This window comes from Myotis nattereri (genome assembly GCF_964212035.1).
Source record: "Myotis nattereri genome assembly, chromosome: 18".
Lineage (NCBI taxonomy): Eukaryota > Metazoa > Chordata > Mammalia > Chiroptera > Vespertilionidae > Myotis > Myotis nattereri.
The window spans coordinates 281633-298096 of record NC_138093.1 but is presented as its reverse complement, the minus strand read 5'-3'; the positions used below and the strand labels follow the sequence as shown (position 1 = coordinate 298096).

Here is a 16464-nt window from a genome sequence, read left to right as displayed (position 1 = left end):
AGAAACTTAACCCCTGTTCACATCACCAGATACTTATACTGTTCACATAAGTATCTGTGTTCTAAGATTTAAAATAATAGGATTACTTTTCCGATTAATTCAGCTGCTCTATCTGCCAGATTGTAAGGCCCCTGTCACTTTCCTGCCCTCGATGTCCAATGGCCGGTGCCCTGCCTGAGCCTGTGCCTCTGTCGCGCAGCCCAGTTTACAGTCGTGGGACCGGATGAGCCCATCCTGGCTATGGTGGGAGAACACACCGTGCTCCGCTGCCACCTGTTGCCTGAGAAGAGCGCGGAGGACATGGAGGTGCGGTGGTGCCGGGCTCGGCTCTCCCCGGCGGTGCTGGTGTACGTGGGCGGGCGCGAGAGGCCCGAGGAGCAGATGGCACAGTACCGCGGACGGACCACCTTTGTGAGCGAGGACATTAGCAAGGGGAGGGTGGCCCTCGTCATTCACAACGTCACAGCCCACGACGACGGCGTCTACCGCTGCTACTTCCAGCGAGGCAGGTCCTACGACGAGGCCGCCATGCGCCTGGTGGTGGCAGGTGCGTCGTGTCGCTCCCTTCGGTGGCTTTTTCACAGAGTGACTCACTGAACCTTAGGCCCCGGCAGCCCAGTAGGTTTCTTTGTTTTGTTGTTAATATATATTTTTTAAAATGTATTTTTATTGATTTCGGAGAGGAAGGGAGAGGAAGAGAAAGAAACATCAATGATGAGAGAGAATCATTGATCAGCTGCCTCCTACATGCCCCCCATATGCAACCCAGGCATATGCCCTGACAGGGAATCGAACCATGAACTCCTGGTCCATAGGTCGACATTCAACCACTGAGCCACACTGGTCACGCCGTCCAGTAGGTTTTTGCCTAGAATTCCCTTCAACCTCGGAGGACAGCCTCCTCCTGCCCCAGGACCCAACCAGTGGCTTTGCCCTGCTGAGCTGTGGGCATGGAGTCCTGAGAAGCACACAGAACACAGCGGGAGCCTTGAGCAGGGAGAAAGTTTAATCCCTACAGCTTTTAAGAAACCTTTATTGTTGAAAATATTGCATATATCCCCTTTTCCTCCCACTGACCCCTCCAGGCCACCCCTCCCCACCCCACGCCCTCACCACCTATTGTCTGTGGCCGTGGGCCATGCACATATGCATACAAGGTCTTTGGTTGATCACCTTCCACCCACCGCCCTCCCCCTCCCTTCCCTCCGAGATGCTCAGTTCCATGCGTCCTAAACCCCACAGATGGTGCTGATGCTGCTCCTTAGAGACCTCTGAGTGTCTTTTACCAGGAACATGCTTCAGAAGTAGAGGTTTTAGATGTATCTCTCTGTCCCCAGGCCTGGGCTCCAAGCCCCTCATTGAGATGAAGGACCATGAGGATGGGGGCATCCGGCTGGAATGCACGTCGGAAGGGTGGTACCCCGAGCCCCACGCAGTATGGAGGGACCCGTATGGTGAGGTCACGCCCGCCCTGGAGGAGGCTTACGCCCAGGATGCTGATGGCCTCTTCACGGTCACCTTGGCCGTGATCACGGACAGCTCCGTGAGGAACATGACCTGCTCCGTCAACAACACGCTGCTCGGCCAGGAGAAGGACTCTGTGATCTTCATTCCAGGTTCGCTCCCTGCCCTCTGGGGGCCCAGCCCATGAGGGCAGGGTCCTCAGCGGACAGAGGGGAGCCCCAGCGAGGCTCGGGGAGGAGCTGCAGCGGGAGGGTCCTGGGCCCTGAAGAGCTGGGGCAGCAGCTGAGCTGAGGCCTCTCCCCGCATCACAAGGGGAACATAAAATATTCTCAAAACTCAGGAGTAGGAGCCTCTTCTCTGAGTGTAAATCTGATTTTCCTCCCTGTGATGGTTCTCACCCCGGCCTCCCTGGCCTCACTCACTGGGACTTCTCTGGCCCCCCTTCCAGAACCCTTGATCCCCAGCTCGTCTCCCTTCCCCTGGATGGAGGCCCTGGCTGTCGTCCTGCCTGCTCTGCTCCTCCTCCTCATCATCCTCGGCAGCGTCTGTCTCATCAGGAAACTCCGCAGGAGAAAAGAAGCTCTGGCCCTGGAAAAAGACCTTGAAAATAAACAGAAAGAAATGGCTCGTAAGGAGCAGGGGCAAGAACGTGTGGGGAAAGAGAGAAAGAACGGCTAACAAACAGTGAACGAGTAAGAGGGCCTTCACTGCCGTTCCCAGGACCCTGCTGGGCTGCAGGAGCCTGGGAGACAGGACGAATGGGACTGTCAGGGCTTGGGGCTCTGCGTCCCGGCCCCCTTCCCCCCCCCCCCCACCCCAGCTCCCTTTCGCCTTCCTCAGATGTTACATCCACCCACCTGGCTGCAGAGAGCGCCCTGTTGCTGAAAGAAAGCAAACCTCACTGAGCCAGGACAGTCCGGCCACCTGGTCCACCTCCTCTCTGGGACCTGGCGCGTCCTGAGAGGTGGGGGAGGGGGGTCACAGAAAGAGCTAGGCCTTCGTTTACCAGCGACTCACGTGCAGAGAACTACACACGCTGAGGGCGTCCGTTGTGTTTCTGTTTATTTTTTCAGAGCAGCTTCAGGAAGAATTGCGTAAGTCTCGCATTTCCTGAATGGCCCTGTGCACCGCATGCTTCCTGCTGGTCTCGGTCACCTCGGGAAGCTCACTGTCTGTCCCCTTGCAGGATGGAGAAGAGGCCTCCTACATGCTGGTGAGCACCCGGCCGTCCCTCACCTCCTGAGCCTCCCCCACTAGCCAGCAAAGGGACGGGTACGCTGAGGGGCACCAGGGCCACAGTGCGGGGGGGCCTGGGCTGGGGTCAGTTCACTCGCAGCATCCCACCCCCACCCAATGAGGCATCCCAGCTCTTCCCACAGGAATTCCCGGGGCTGATGTCAACTCTTCGCTTCCTTCCCACCCTCGTTTTTTAAAAACGGTGTTTTTATTCATTTCACAGAGAGGAAGGGAGAGGGAGAGAGAGATAGAAACAGCAATGATGAGAGAGAATCATTGAACAGCTGCCTCCTGCACACCACGCACTGGAGATCGAGCCCACAACCCGGGCCTGTGCCGGGACCGGGAATGGAACTGTGGCCTCCTGGTTCATGGGCCGACGCTGAACCCCTGAGCCAGGCCTGAGCCAGGAATGAGGGAACCACCCTTTCCTCAGTCTTGGCCAGTGTGCCTGCAGTTGCTTCGAAAACCAGTTCTGAGAGTGACTCGTGTGTCCCCGAGGGCTGTGCCCGGTCCTCAGGGGGAATATGAACAGCAGAGAAATTGCTGTCCTGCCTCCAGGAGCGGGAGAGGAGCCATTTTCCCGCCCTCGCTTTTCAGTGTCATTTGACCCCTGACTAAGGGAGGACAAGCAGGTCAGGCACAGAGCGGACCTCCCCGAGGTTATGGTTCAGGGGTCGGGACTCTTTGGACCCGGGGTTTACGTGAGGGAGGACACTGCTGGCTGAGATAGATGTAACCGGGGAAGGTGCAGGCTGCAGGGAGCTGCCAGGAGCTGCCTCAGGAAACGCCTCCCTGCCCAGGGGAGCCCTGATGCTGGGCGCAGCCCACAGGGACCGGGCCTGGGCAAGTGGGAGCCCACAGAGTCCTATGCGCTCCCTGCGCTGTGTGTGATTCAGCTCCCTCTGCCCAAAGGCCCCAAAGAGTCCAGGTTTTAGCAGACACCAAGGGGCTTGGCCCTTTCCTTCCTTGTTTGTTTATTTATTTATTGTTAATCCTCACCTGAGGACATTTTCCCACTGACCTTTAGAGAGAGTGAAAGGGGGAGGGAGCGACACGGAGAGAAACACAGATGTGAGAGAGACACATGGACTGGTGGCCTCCAAACGAACCCCCCAACCAGGGCCTGGGTTCGAGCCTGAGCCAAGGTACCTGCCCTGGACCGGGATGGAACCCGGGACCCTTCAGTCCGCAGGCCGTCGCTCTAACAGCTGGGCCCAGCCAGCAAGGGCTGGCCCTTTCCTCTTTGGGTGAATTTTACAACTGTCACCGTTGGACATACAAGATGGGGGAGGGAGAAGGCATTTTAACACGATGGACGCCGGCCGGTTCAGTCACGGAAGGGCAGGTGGGGAGGTCTGCGGAGCGCCCTTCGGCACCTCCCGCACCGGGAGAGGTCCCTTGGGCGCAGGTGTTAGCGCACAGCCGGTGGGAGCGGCCCGCCTCTGCCGGGCTCGCCTCTCGGGGGCAGTGGCTTCGGGGGCCTTGTCCTCCTTCGCCCTTTGAAGGGAGCCCTTGTCCGTCACTTACGTTGCCGCCACCCGGTTAACCCGGCGGACGCCGAGGACCCACCCGGGCTCCTGCCCGCGTGTGTGCGGGGAGTGATGGGCCCGAATGGCTTCCCTGGGGTGGGGCGGGGACGGGGTCTCTGCCAGCTCCCCGGCTAAGGAGAGTCTCAAGTCAGAGGTCCTGGCGAGAAAAGGGGGTTGGGGACCCGAGGATGCGGAGAGAGAGAAAGCGCTCCCTGCAGCGCACGCGCTGGGGCCGCCTCTCCCGGAGCCCGTTCTCCACCCGAGGCCACGCCACCCGCGCAGGTGGACGCGCAGGTCGGGAGTTCTCGCCTGGGCCGCCCGGGGCCTGGGATCCGGCCCTTCCGGGGGATCCCCGCGCAGGGGAGGGGCGTGTCCCCGCCTCTGCGGCCTGACCCGGGGCTTCCTCCGCAGCCGACGTGGTCCTGGACCCCGAGACCGCGCACCCCGAGCTCTTCCTGTCCGAGGACCGGAGGAGCGTGCGGCGGGGGCCCTCGCGGCAGAGCCTGCCCGACACCCCCGAGCGGTTCTCCTGCCGGCCCTGCGTGCTGGGCGCCCCCAGCTTCTCCGAAGGCCGGCACTGCTGGGAGGTGGAGGTGGAGCGCGCCATGGCCTGGTCCGTGGGCATCTGCGCGGCGGGCGCAGAGCGGAGGGGCGAGGGGCCGCTGGCCCCCGGGCACGGCTTCTGGACCCTGGAGATGTTCGAGGGCCGGTACCGCGCGCTGGCCTCGCCCGAGAGGGTGCTGCCCCTAAGGGGGCGCCTGCGCCGCGTGGCCGTGTTCCTGGACTACGAGGCCGGGGACGTGTCCTTCTACGACGCGCGGGAGCGCGCGCACCTCTACACCTGCCCGCGCGCGTCCTTCTCGGGGCCCCTGCGCCCCTTCTTCCGCTTGGGCTCAGACGATGGCGCCCTGTCCATCTGCCCCGCGTTCGCCGGGGCCCGGGGCGTCCCAGTGCCTGAGGGCGGCCTGGTCCTGCACGGGGCGAGGACCGAGCGCAGCCACCAGTTCCCTGGCCTCCGAGGAGAGTAGGGGAGCTCTGGCCGCTCCTCCTGCCACGCACCCGCTGTGGTCACATCGGAGACCCCCTTCCGAGGCCCCGCACCCCAGGCCGTCTCCCCGCTGAGGTAGTTGCTGCAGCAGCTCATTTGCCGGTCACCAGGGGGCAGGGGCCAGTCCCGGGGACACCAGGGCTCTGGGTGGCCCCCAACCAAAGAAAGTGCTGGGCGGCGACGGGCGGAGAGCCCACTGCAGTAGCATCAGGTGACGCGTGGGGCCTTGAACCCGAGTCCACACCAGGCACCGTGGACTCGCCGTGAGGCCAGCAGGTGCCCCAGGACCTGAGAGGACAGAGAGCCGCCCTTGGAGGTCAGGGATGAGGAAGCGGGACGGCGGGCTGGGAGGGCCTGACCCAGGGTCCCAGCACCTGAAGGTCCAGCCCGCCCACCCCCCGGTTTGCAGCCTACACAGCAAAGCTCCCAGGCTGAAAGGACGAAACAGACACAAGATGAAAGACAGGATCCCTGGGGATCGGTCCTGGCTCAGGTGTCCCCGCCAAAATCGAGGGGGCAGTCGCGGAGAGTGGCCGGGGTGTAAGGCCCCAGGTGAGCAGGTGAGCAGTGAACCAGTTCATCGCAAGGCCTCGGTTCAGCGGAGAGGCCGCTGGTTTCCAGCTTCTTGGCCTCAGGATGCCTTATTCACGAAAAATGACCGAGGCCCCAGGGGGCTTTTGCTCATTTTTGCTGCTAATATTTGCTATATTGGACTGAAAAGCTTCGAAGAAGTCTGTCAATCTATATTTATATGACAGCTATAAACGGATTAAGATTAACATAACATATTTTTGTGAAAGATGACTGGTTTGCAAAGCAAAATAAATGCTAGTGATGTGCGTGGCATTGTTCAGTTTGTTTTGCAAATCTGATGTCTGGCTTTAATAGAGACGGATTCTCGTATCTGCCCATGAGAGAAGGTGCGCAATCTCGGGGCATTTGCTAATTAAGCAATCGCCACTGTTTTCAAGAAATACCCCCCAGGAAGGCTATTCTCGGGGTGAGCTCTGCCTCGGGTCAGATGAAGACCAGGGTTGAGGGGGGCTTCCTGGGAAGAACAAACAGCACAAGTCACTAAAATCTACTGGAAATGGGTTGTTCAAGGAGAAGGGTCCCTTAATGCCCGAAAAGGAAGAAGGAAATTCTAACAAGTGAATTCCCCAGGCCGGAAATGAAACCACACAGTATTTAGCTGGACGTTAGTGTGTTTTTGTTGTTTGTTTTTTAAAATATATTTTTTGATTTCAGAGAGGGAGAGGGAGATAGAAACACCAAGGGTGAGAATCATTGATCGGCTGCCTCCTGAGTGCCCCACAAGAGGAAAGCAAGGTGAATGAATTCCTGGCCCACCCCTAAAATTCCCTAAGGTTTGTAGCCCTGCCTGGAGGGCTCACCCCACCAGGTGGCAGGGAGGGGCTGCAACGGGGTAGATTCTGGGGGAGCTCAGGTGCGTCAGACTCCCTGGTCCCTCCCTGCAAGCTCACTCCAACCTCACTTCACTGGCTCCTCTGAGGTCCTGTCTCCCTTTTACTTTATTCTGGGAATTCTCCTTTGCGACAGCATTCCCACTCAGCCTGACCCTAGGGCACTTTGCACCTCTCCCATCCCCAAGAGTCCCTCTTCCATACAGAAACCCGTCACCAGTCACCCAGGCCTCCTCACTGCCCTGCCGGCACTTCACCTACACGAACTCGGAGGTGTACAGTGCACATCCATTCAACACGGGCTTGGTCAATGGGGATTGATGTCATCGCTACCATGCCAACCTATCAGCGGGCCCTATCTGATTATTACCAGCGTGCCAACAGTGTGCGCCCCCGGGAAGAGCAGCGGGTTCAATGCTGAGTAAGGAGCCACAGAACACAGTGCCCTCCGGGATGCCCTCACCCAGTCCTTTGTCTTAGGCCCCATGCAAAGAAGACAAACCCAAAACCCTGAGCCAGGGCCCTCTCCAGGGCATCCCCACCATTCATGGGAAGCCAGCAGCCGGGAGGAGAGGGAGACAACACTACCATCTTAAGGCCTGAGAGGGGGTTGCAGGTTGAGACAACCACATCTCTACCCAAATTCCTCCGGTGGGTGTGTAGGCCCTTGGAGAAAATAGAGGAAAGGAAGGAAGCAGAACACTCAGTCCTACAGCATTTTCTTGCCCTGATTAAGGTGCCTGAACTTGGTGCTGGGGTCACTAAGGAGATTTGTAGAGATTTAAAAAAATATATGTTTTATTGATTTCAGAGAGAGGGAGGGAGAAGGAGAGAAGGACAGAAACATCAATCATGAGAGAGAGTCATTGATCCCAGCTGCCTCCTGCATGCCCCACACTGGGGATCAAGCCCACCACCCGGGCCTGTGCCCTGACCAGGAATCAAACCCTGACCTCCTGGTTCATGGTTCAACGTTCAACCACTGAGCCACACCAGCTGGGCATATGTAGGGATTTTTAAGCAAAACGTGAAATAATCAGATTTGCATTGGGGAAGTAATTCTCCTAGCAGTCTGGTGGGTCAATCATTTGTTTGGTCTTCATCATATTCCCAATTAGAAGACCAGGACTAAACTGTGGTAATGAAGGATTTTTGCCACAAATATAATACAGAGCTGACATCTTTAATTTATAAAAAAAGCTCATACAAATGGATATGAAACAGCACCAGAATGTGTCTGTCTAGGAAACAAATGAGTGGTTGGCCTGAAGAGCTCACTTCCGGAAAATATTGAGTGGATAATATGAAAAGTGACCAACCTCACTATTACATAAATACATGGTAAACCCGGCCGGTGTGGCTCAGTGGGTGAGCGTCAACCTAGGAACCAAGAAGTCACAGTTTGATTCCCAGTCAGGGCACAGGCCAGGGTTGCAGGCTTCATCCCCAGTGTGGGGTGTGCAGGAGGCAGCCGATCCATGATTCTCTCTCATCATGGATGTTTCTCTCTCCCTTCCTCTCTGAAAGCAATAAAAATATTTTTAAAAAATAAATAAATAAAAGCATGGTAAGATCACAGCTTGATCCACTTCAGTGGTGCAGGCAGGGTTAGGTGAGGAGGACGTTCTGTTGATAGTGAGACAGGTTCAGCATTCCAGGAAGGAACTTGGGCGGCCTGCTCATCCCCTTGGACCCAATGACTACATTTCTCGGAATTGATCAGAAAGCATATCAGGAAGTTATCAAAGATATGGACAACGCCTATTTGTAACATGTACTATGTATAATAGGCAAAAACCAAGATGCCCACAGCCTTGGGAAGTGTAAGAACCTACAATATGGTATAACGGTTAACCACCCTTCAAATTTTGCAGAAGCCTCATCAGTTCTGTTTTCTGATGCACCTAAAGTAAACCCTGGGATGAAAGATGCTGACATGTGAGTAGAGGTTATCGTCAGTCGATGACATTATGGGTGATTTCTACTTTTTAAAAAACATTTTCCCATATTCTTTTTCCATAACAATAAGAGGCTTAACCTCGAATAGGAAGTGCAGGCCTCGTGAGTTGCTCCCCGGGAGGCAACCCTGGGGCCCTAAAAACCGAATCACACACAGGTACGTACAGCCTACCTGGAATTCTCAGCCCACATAAATAATAAAAAAATACAAGTCACACCCTCTTCTATGTCCCTACTGTAAGCTTTGTGCTCTACATGCTTAACCCCTCTGAATAAGGTTATTATTAACAATATTCCCGTTTTAGAGATGAAGGAGCGGAGGCTCCCGGCTCCTCCCAGCGTTCTCTTGCCCCCTTCCCTGTCCACTCTGCCCATTTAGTTAGCCCGGTGCTTCGGCGTAGGCCCTGTTCTCTGAGCAGCAGACGTTTCCCGTTGTCGCTGGAAAACTCCTTTCCAAAGTAAACACGTCGGGGATGGGGTGGGGGCAGGCGCTCCTGAGGGCACTGCCCCTTCCTCCTCTGTGGCTTTAACTTGGCCCGGGGCGCGCCCAGCCTTCTCACTCGGTGGCAGTGCCTGGCAGGTGCCCTTTCCTCCAAGGAGCCAGGTGGGTGCCCAGATCCCGCTCAGCCAGGAGGCATGTCCTCTCCCTCTGGCCCTCTGCACTGCACGCCCTTAGCTCTCTCAGCGCCTTCCCTGTCCTCCTCCAACCTCTGCTTTTTCCTCTTCATTCCCGGCACCCACCTCTGCCTCTATCGCGTTATCTCTGTCATCATTGCTAAAGCAAAGACCGAATCACTGCCTTTGAAAGAAGAGGGTTTTGTAGAACAGTGGTCCCAAGATTCCTTCCTTCACAGGCACCCCTTCCGGGGCACCCTGTCTCACAGCTCCCACCTCCTGTCTCCTCAGGGTTGTAGGGCCCATTGTGTTCTTTTAGGGTGTTGGGTGGGCGGATGGCCGGCTTGTGCGTGTGTGGAGGGCGTGGGGGGGGGGTCTGTGCAAGGCCTGGCGCCTCCGAGGGGAAAGAACTGCCCTTTGTCTTCTAGGCCAAGCTCCCCACTGACTGCAGCGGAGGGCGATGGCCGCCTTCCCCAGCCCCTGCCTCGGGGGGTGTCTGCTCACCCTCCTGCTTCTGCATCTGCGCGGGCTGCTCGCAGGTCCCGTGGACGCAGGTGGGTCTCCCTGCTGTCCCTGGCCTGCAGGGTAAACAGAAATGACCCCTTCGGTTCTCCCTGGCGGCTCAGCCTGGGCCCCAAACTGGTGCCGTGGGGCGGGCTGCCCCAGGAATGGGTGTAGGGAAGCTGCCCTGGGGCGGGGAGCCCGGTCCCCATCCGTCCTCGGCCCTCCCGGTGTCTGGCTGCCCCGGTGTCTAACTGTCCGGTTCCTGGCAGCTCCCTTCGACGTGGCGGGGCCCGCGGAGCCGGTCCTGGCGCTGGTGGGCGCGGACGCGGAGCTGCCCTGCCACCTGCCCGCGAACCTGAGCGCCGCGCCCCTGGAGATGCGGTGGCTGCGGGAGCCGGAGGCCCTGGCGGTGCTGGTGCACCGGGCCGGGCGCGCGCAGGACGCCGAGCAGCTGGCCCGGTACCGGGGCCGAGCCGAGCTGGTGCTGGACCGCCTGGCCCAGGGCCGCGTGGCGCTCCGGATCCGCGGGGTCCAGGCCTCGGACGACGGCGAGTACCGCTGCTCCTTCCGGCGGGAGGACGGCCCAGGCCACGGAGAGGCCCGCGTGCGCCTGCGGGTGGCCGGTGAGTACCGCGAGCCCTTCTCCCTGACTCCCGGGAGGTGTGCGTCTCTTTTTAGATACATGTTTATCGATTTCAGAGAGGAAGGGAGAGGGAGAGGGAGATGGAAAGGTCAATGATGAGAGCGTCATTGATCAGCCCACATCCCGGCGGGTGCCCTGACCTGGAAGGAACCCTGACCTCCTGGTTCATAGGTTGATGCTCAGCCGCTGAGCCAGGCCCGCGGGCTGGCGCCCCTTTCTGAGGAGGTTATGAAATGCCCGTGATGACGCTCAGTTTCCTTGTGTGATGCAGTATGGAGAGGAGCCCTCCCCCCCCCTCCCCGCGTGCTTCTCTCTCTCAATCTATGCCGCCCTGTGGGTCTAAGGCTCCGGAGGGAGCGCCCTGACGGAGTAAGGCCAGCTGCTCTCTCCACAGCGCTGGGCTCTGATCCTCACATCCGCACGGACCTTCAAGGCAACGGGCAGACCCGGCTGGAGTGCACCTCGCTGGGGTGGTACCCGGAGCCCCGGGTGCAGTGGAGGACTCCCACGGGAGAGAAGTTCTCCTCCACCTCAGAGGCCAGGGATCCCGACGAAGAAGGCCTGTTCACCGTGACGGCTTCCGTGACCATCAGGGACCCCTCCGTGAAGAACGTGTCCTGCTGCATCCAGAACCTCCTCCTCGGACAGGAGAAGGAAGTCGACATTTTCATACCAGGTCAGTGAGCCCAACACTGGGTTCCTCTGTGAAGCGTGACCACCTGGCAGAGCAGTCTACTTTCTCCACCTAAAATCCCACCCACTCTCATGAGGGAGCCCCACCAACGTCACTCAGAGTAAAGATTTTAGCCCCAAGATTCAGTGGATGAGCGTTGTCGACCTATGAACCAGGAGGTTGCGGTTGGATTATCGGTCAGGACACATGCCCGGGTTTCAGGCTCGATCCCCAGTGTGGGGTGTGCAGGAGGTAGCTAATTGATGATTCTCTCTCATCATTGATGTTTCTCTCTCTCTCTTTCTCTCTCTCTCTCTCCCTCTCTTCTCTCTCTTTTCATTTCTGAAATCAATAAAAATATTTTTTAAATATTCTGAAGGCATAAACTGTACCAAGACCTTGTAGAAAACCCAGGTTTTCTTAGGAGATGCACCTTGGATAGAGAAGCTTTGTCCCTGCAGGCCTTCCTGATCCCGAGACCCATTCCTTGAGCAAGCAGGAAGACTAAGCCCTCCTGTTTCCACCCCTTTCTCCTCCAGCCCAGGCGAGAGCTCTGTCCAGGGTCCTCAGGAAAATGAATCTTCTCATTGTCCCCCACATACTGCCTCTGGTCCAGGCAGGAACTGTTCCTTCTCCCTGGGTCACTGAGTCTGTGCTGTTGCACCCAGAGGTGACGCTTCCCCTTCCTGGGTTACTTCCCTGTGCCCTTGGCTCAGGTCCTCCATTGATCATTAAGGAGGAATTTCCATAACAACATGAATTCGTCCATTTTTTTCTTGTTCTGTCCCAAAACGACTCTTATTCATCTTCATTCCTCTCTTTCTCTGCTTTTTCCTACCTAAGATTTTTTTTTCCTGAAAAGCCTGAGTGGCATTGGAGGGACTGTTTTCACCCTGGAAGGAATGGGAGGGAGAGGTCCAGGTCATGCCCTCTTCCGAGTCCCTTTGGAACCAGAAGAGGAGCTGGACTTGCTCAATGTTTCGCAACAAATGTCCTTTGTTTCAGCTCCTTTCTTCCCAAGGCTGACTCCCTGGGTGGTGGCTGTGGCTGTCATCTTAGTGGTCCTAGGAGTTCTGACCATCGGGTCCATATTTTTCACCTGGAGACTATACAAGGAAAGGGCCAGGCGGAGGAAGGATGAATTCAGCTCTACAGGTGAGTCATAGCATCCCGGCTGCTTGTCAGGAGTGCGTCCAAGTGAGGTTGGGTCCAAGTCCTGCAGTATAGCTGCCAGGGGAAGATATTGGACTCTGGAATTCTGAGTGTCAGAGGGGATTCTAGGGCTCCTGGGGTCACTGATACTCAGTCTGAGCAAGGACAGAGGTTTGGGTGCAGGAGGAATCAGAACCAGTTCTAGCAGGTGTTAGACCTGAAGTTTGCTCACTACCCACGCTGAGGCTCTATCCTCACTTTTACTTCCGTTTCCCAGTAACGACTGCAGATACGAGCCAAGCCAATAGGAACTTCCTGCATGTTACTTAGAAAACAGCACAATTCTTGTGCTTCACCATTGATCACGTTTCAGTGGTGGAGTAGCCACGATGTAACAGCTACTCCTTTGTGAGCGTCATCGCGTCCACTGTAGAAGGTCATTTGTTATTTCTGTTTGTTTTCCAGAGAAACTCCTGAAAGAGCTCAGTAAGTTCTGTCTTCTTGTCATTATTTCACCCTCAAGATTCTCCCTCTCTATCTCTCTCTCGCTCGCGCCTATAAAACCTTTCAGTGACTGTCTCTCTGTCTCATTGCAGAGTGGAAGAAAGCTACACTGCATGCAGGTCAGTGACTCTCAACCTCTCAAGGGCTCTGAGGCTTCAACCCCCAAGGACTCAAAGTCCTACAATAGTTGGAAACAAAAGCACCAACACCTTTTAGGGATGAGGCTAGAGAGGGGGAAAGGTGGCAAATAGCATCAACTTTTCCTTGAGGCACACGGTTGGCGTGGGAGATGGATAGGAGACAAGCCCCTCTGGCCAGGGTGTTAGACCCTGGGGACAGTCAGCTTGTACATCACCTGTGGCTGTCGAGGGAAGAGGGGAATAGAGACAGCTGAGCAGGCTGAACAGTTCAGCTGTCCTCGGAGGAGACCTGCCAGCTCCTCTCTCTTTGGAGAAGGGAGGGCAGGGCTTGCAGCCTCTCACATTCACACCTGCTCAGACTCACTTCCTCTCCGTGTCTAGTTGATGTGACTCTGGACCCAGACACCGCCCACCCCCACCTCTTTCTGCATGAGGATTCCAAGTCTGTGCGGCTGGAAGATGAACGTCAGAAACTGCCCGAGAAGCCGGAGAGATTTGACTCCTGGCCTTGCGTGCTGGGGCGGGAGGCCTTCACCTCCGGGAGGCATTACTGGGAGGTGGAGGTGGGGGATAGGACCGACTGGGCCATCGGGGTCTGCAGGGAGGATGTGATGAAGAAAGGATTTGACCCCATGACTCCCAAGAATGGGTTCTGGGCTGTGGAGCTGTATGGAAATGGGTACTGGGCTCTCACCCCCCTGCGTACCCCTCTCCCCCTGGCAGGACCTCCCCGTCGGGTTGGGATTTTCCTGGACTATGACTCAGGAGATGTTGCCTTCTACAACATGATGGACGGGTCCCACATCTACACGTTCTCCAAGGCCTCTTTCTCTGGCCCCCTCCGACCCTTCTTCTGCTTGTGGTCCTCTGGCAAAAAGCCCCTGACCATCTGCCCGGTCACGGATGGGCTGGAGGAAGTCACGGTAGAGGCTGTTGCCAGGGACCCCTCCAAGGAGATCCCACTGTCCCCCTTGGGGGAGGATGCTGCCTCTGGGGACACAGACACACTTCATTCTAAACTCATCTTTACCCAGGCCAACCAAGGGGCACCTTAGGGAGGAGCCCAGCTTAGCTGCTTCCCTTTGCTCTCACCCCTCTCTGCCACCCTCGCCCCTCAGGCTTCACCCAGCTCCGTGGCTTCCTGTTGGATAGGGATTAGTTTGGGGAAGGTTGTGTGGCTGCTGCTAGAGAATGTGGAGTGTGGGACCTTTCTAATCTGTTTCTGTACCAATAGTCAGGGTCCAGGGAGGTGACTCTTCAACGACATCTGTTCTTCTACCCCTGGAGGCCACATCCTAAAGGGAAGGACTTGAAATAAACTCAACAGACAGCTCAGGGATCGAGATGGGGTCAGGTTAGATGGTCATGGGGTGATGACAACCACCCTGGTGTCCAGAAGAGGGGTATGTGGAGGAACAGGCAAGCAGAAACCCCAAAGGATTCTGGGAACAGAAGACCCGAGGCTAACACCCTGTCAAGGAACCTGGAGGGGACACTGGGATGGAGGAAAGTGAGGTGACCACAGGCCAGGGATGACCACCTGGCCTGCCCCTACAGTGTCAGGGCCTGTATCTCAAATACCTAAGCTTGTCCTACAGGGCGGAGGAAACGGGCCCTGCTGCTGTGGAGTCTGAGCGATTGGAGGGGGGAATAGAGGAGAGACGCCAGGAGCAGGGCCAGGGTGTCAGACAGGAGGTGGACAGGGAGGAGGATTTTAGACAGTTGTGTGCACAGCAGTGTCTCAGACCCCGTTCCTCTCCGCACTGACCTGCTGCTCCCTTGCCTGGGGGCCATCCCACCCTCACGCTGTGGGCCCCATCGTTTCTGCTTCTCCTCCTCCTTATGATCTGGGCTCTCTCCCGTTCAGAGGCAGTTCCAGGAATCGTCCCTCAGGGATATCACCTCTTCATCAGCCACTATCTCAGCCTTGTGCCCCCTCAGCCGTCATCCCAATGTCCTGTGTAACCCCTCACACACTTTCCTGGGCATCAACTGCTCCCTTTTTCCAAACCATGGCCTGTGCACTCTCTCCCCACACAGCCTCCCTCCCTCGCCCTTCTCCTTGGGTCCCCTGATTGCGGTGTCCCTGCTCAGCACAGCGAGCCCGATTGCTCCTGTCTGTCCTCACATTTCCCTTATGCCCCAGCCTCCTCTGGTCAACAGGCTGCACATTTGTCCAAGCTCACATCTCCTACTCGGATTGTACTTTCCCTGCGTTCAGCATCAATGTCGCCAGTGGTCTTAACCTAATAAATAAGTCTGTCTGATTGCTGCACCTTCCTTTCTTTATTGCAATGAGTGGAACCAGAACAAAAACACCGGAAAGGCCCGGCCAGCATGGCTCAGTGGTTGAGCGGCAACCTATGAACCAGGTGGTCACGGTTCCATTCCCGGTCAGGACACACACCCAGGTTGTGGGCTCGATCCCCAATAGGGGGCATGCAGGAGGCAGCGGATCGATGATTCTCTGTCATCACTGGTATTTCTATCTCTCCCTCTCCCTTGCTCTCTGACATCAATAAAAATCTATACTACACACACACACACACTCACACACACACACACGCCTCTGAGGAAAGAAGGCATGTTGCTTACTGAGCATTGTGGTTCTATTTACCCAGGACCCATTGGGGCCTGACAGCAGTGGGTGGGCTCACCTGGCAGGCAGACCCAGGGCTGCTGTCTCAGGAGAACCCAGGGACTCGCAAAAAGGCCGGGTGCCCACTGGCTGCCCACCCTCAGCCCCTGCTTGGGTGCTGACTCCATGTTCACCTCTAAAAAGGTGATTCTGGTGCACGTGAGTGAAGCCATGTCTTGGCATTTTAAAAGTACTTTTCCAGGAGGAGGAAACGTTTGGAAAACTTTTCATGGGAATGCCTTGGAATCGGGAAGCAAGCAAACAAACAAACCTGGGTGACCTTATAAACCGCTGTTCAGGCCCTCATGGTTCAGTGAGAATCTCGCTTCCCCCTGCGTCGCCCCAGGCAAGGACCAGGCACAGCCACCTCCCAGAGGCTCTGACCAGCCAGCTCTGCTGTGCGAATGGATAGAGTGTGAGTCTCGCGTCCTCTCCTCGTCCTGCCTCAAACACTACTCCCCCCCACACTGCCCACCGCATGCCACCCACCCACACTGTATCGCTGGGAGAAGAACATGATTTATTCCTGCTTTAAAAGTGTTCATTTGTGTTCAAATTATGCTTTTAGAAAGTCAAAGAAAGAAAACAACTAACTTAAAAAAAATACTTGGGAACCCCAGGCAGTTGCTTTGCTGGTTTAATGTGTAATGCGTATCCTGAAATGTGTATGTGAAAGAAACCTCACCCAGAACAGACGGGCTGCCACAGGAACCCCTTGCTGAGAGTAGAAAGAGAACCGGTTACAGATTTTAATCAGCACCACAACCTCGCCCCTCACCCCTTTCCTTTCCCCTTCAAGGAAAACGGTCACCAGGCCCAGGACTGAGCAGGTGACAGGCTCTTAGGAAACACCTGTGTCCTTCCTTCCCCAGCCCTAGCCTCTGGGCATGAAGCACCAGAAGCCGACTTATCAGATGCACCTGGACCACCCT

The 16464-nt window shown here is 56.6% G+C and overlaps 2 protein-coding genes across 2 annotated transcripts; both read left to right on the top strand.

Annotated features, from left to right (window-relative positions):
• The first annotated feature begins 204 nt into the window (after nucleotides 1–204).
• Nucleotides 205–6124, top strand: LOC308534492 (butyrophilin subfamily 2 member A2-like). The gene is made up of 5 exons (XM_081113008.1): nucleotides 205–547; nucleotides 1338–1616; nucleotides 1913–2113; nucleotides 2651–2677; nucleotides 4644–6124. The coding sequence occupies exons 1-5, from the start codon at nucleotides 241–243 to the stop codon at nucleotides 5258–5260; spliced, it is 1431 nt and encodes a 476-aa protein (XP_080969134.1). The 5' UTR covers nucleotides 205–240; the 3' UTR covers nucleotides 5261–6124.
• Nucleotides 6125–9738: 3614 nt separating this feature from the next.
• Nucleotides 9739–15162, top strand: BTN1A1 (butyrophilin subfamily 1 member A1; the record flags this gene model as incomplete). The annotated part of the gene is made up of 7 exons (XM_081113009.1): nucleotides 9739–9832; nucleotides 10052–10405; nucleotides 10820–11101; nucleotides 12104–12253; nucleotides 12716–12736; nucleotides 12847–12873; nucleotides 13276–15162. 7 exons carry the CDS (start codon nucleotides 9739–9741, stop codon nucleotides 13947–13949), a joined length of 1602 nt encoding a protein of 533 aa, XP_080969135.1. The 3' UTR covers nucleotides 13950–15162.
• Between the last annotated feature and the right edge of the window lie 1302 nt (nucleotides 15163–16464).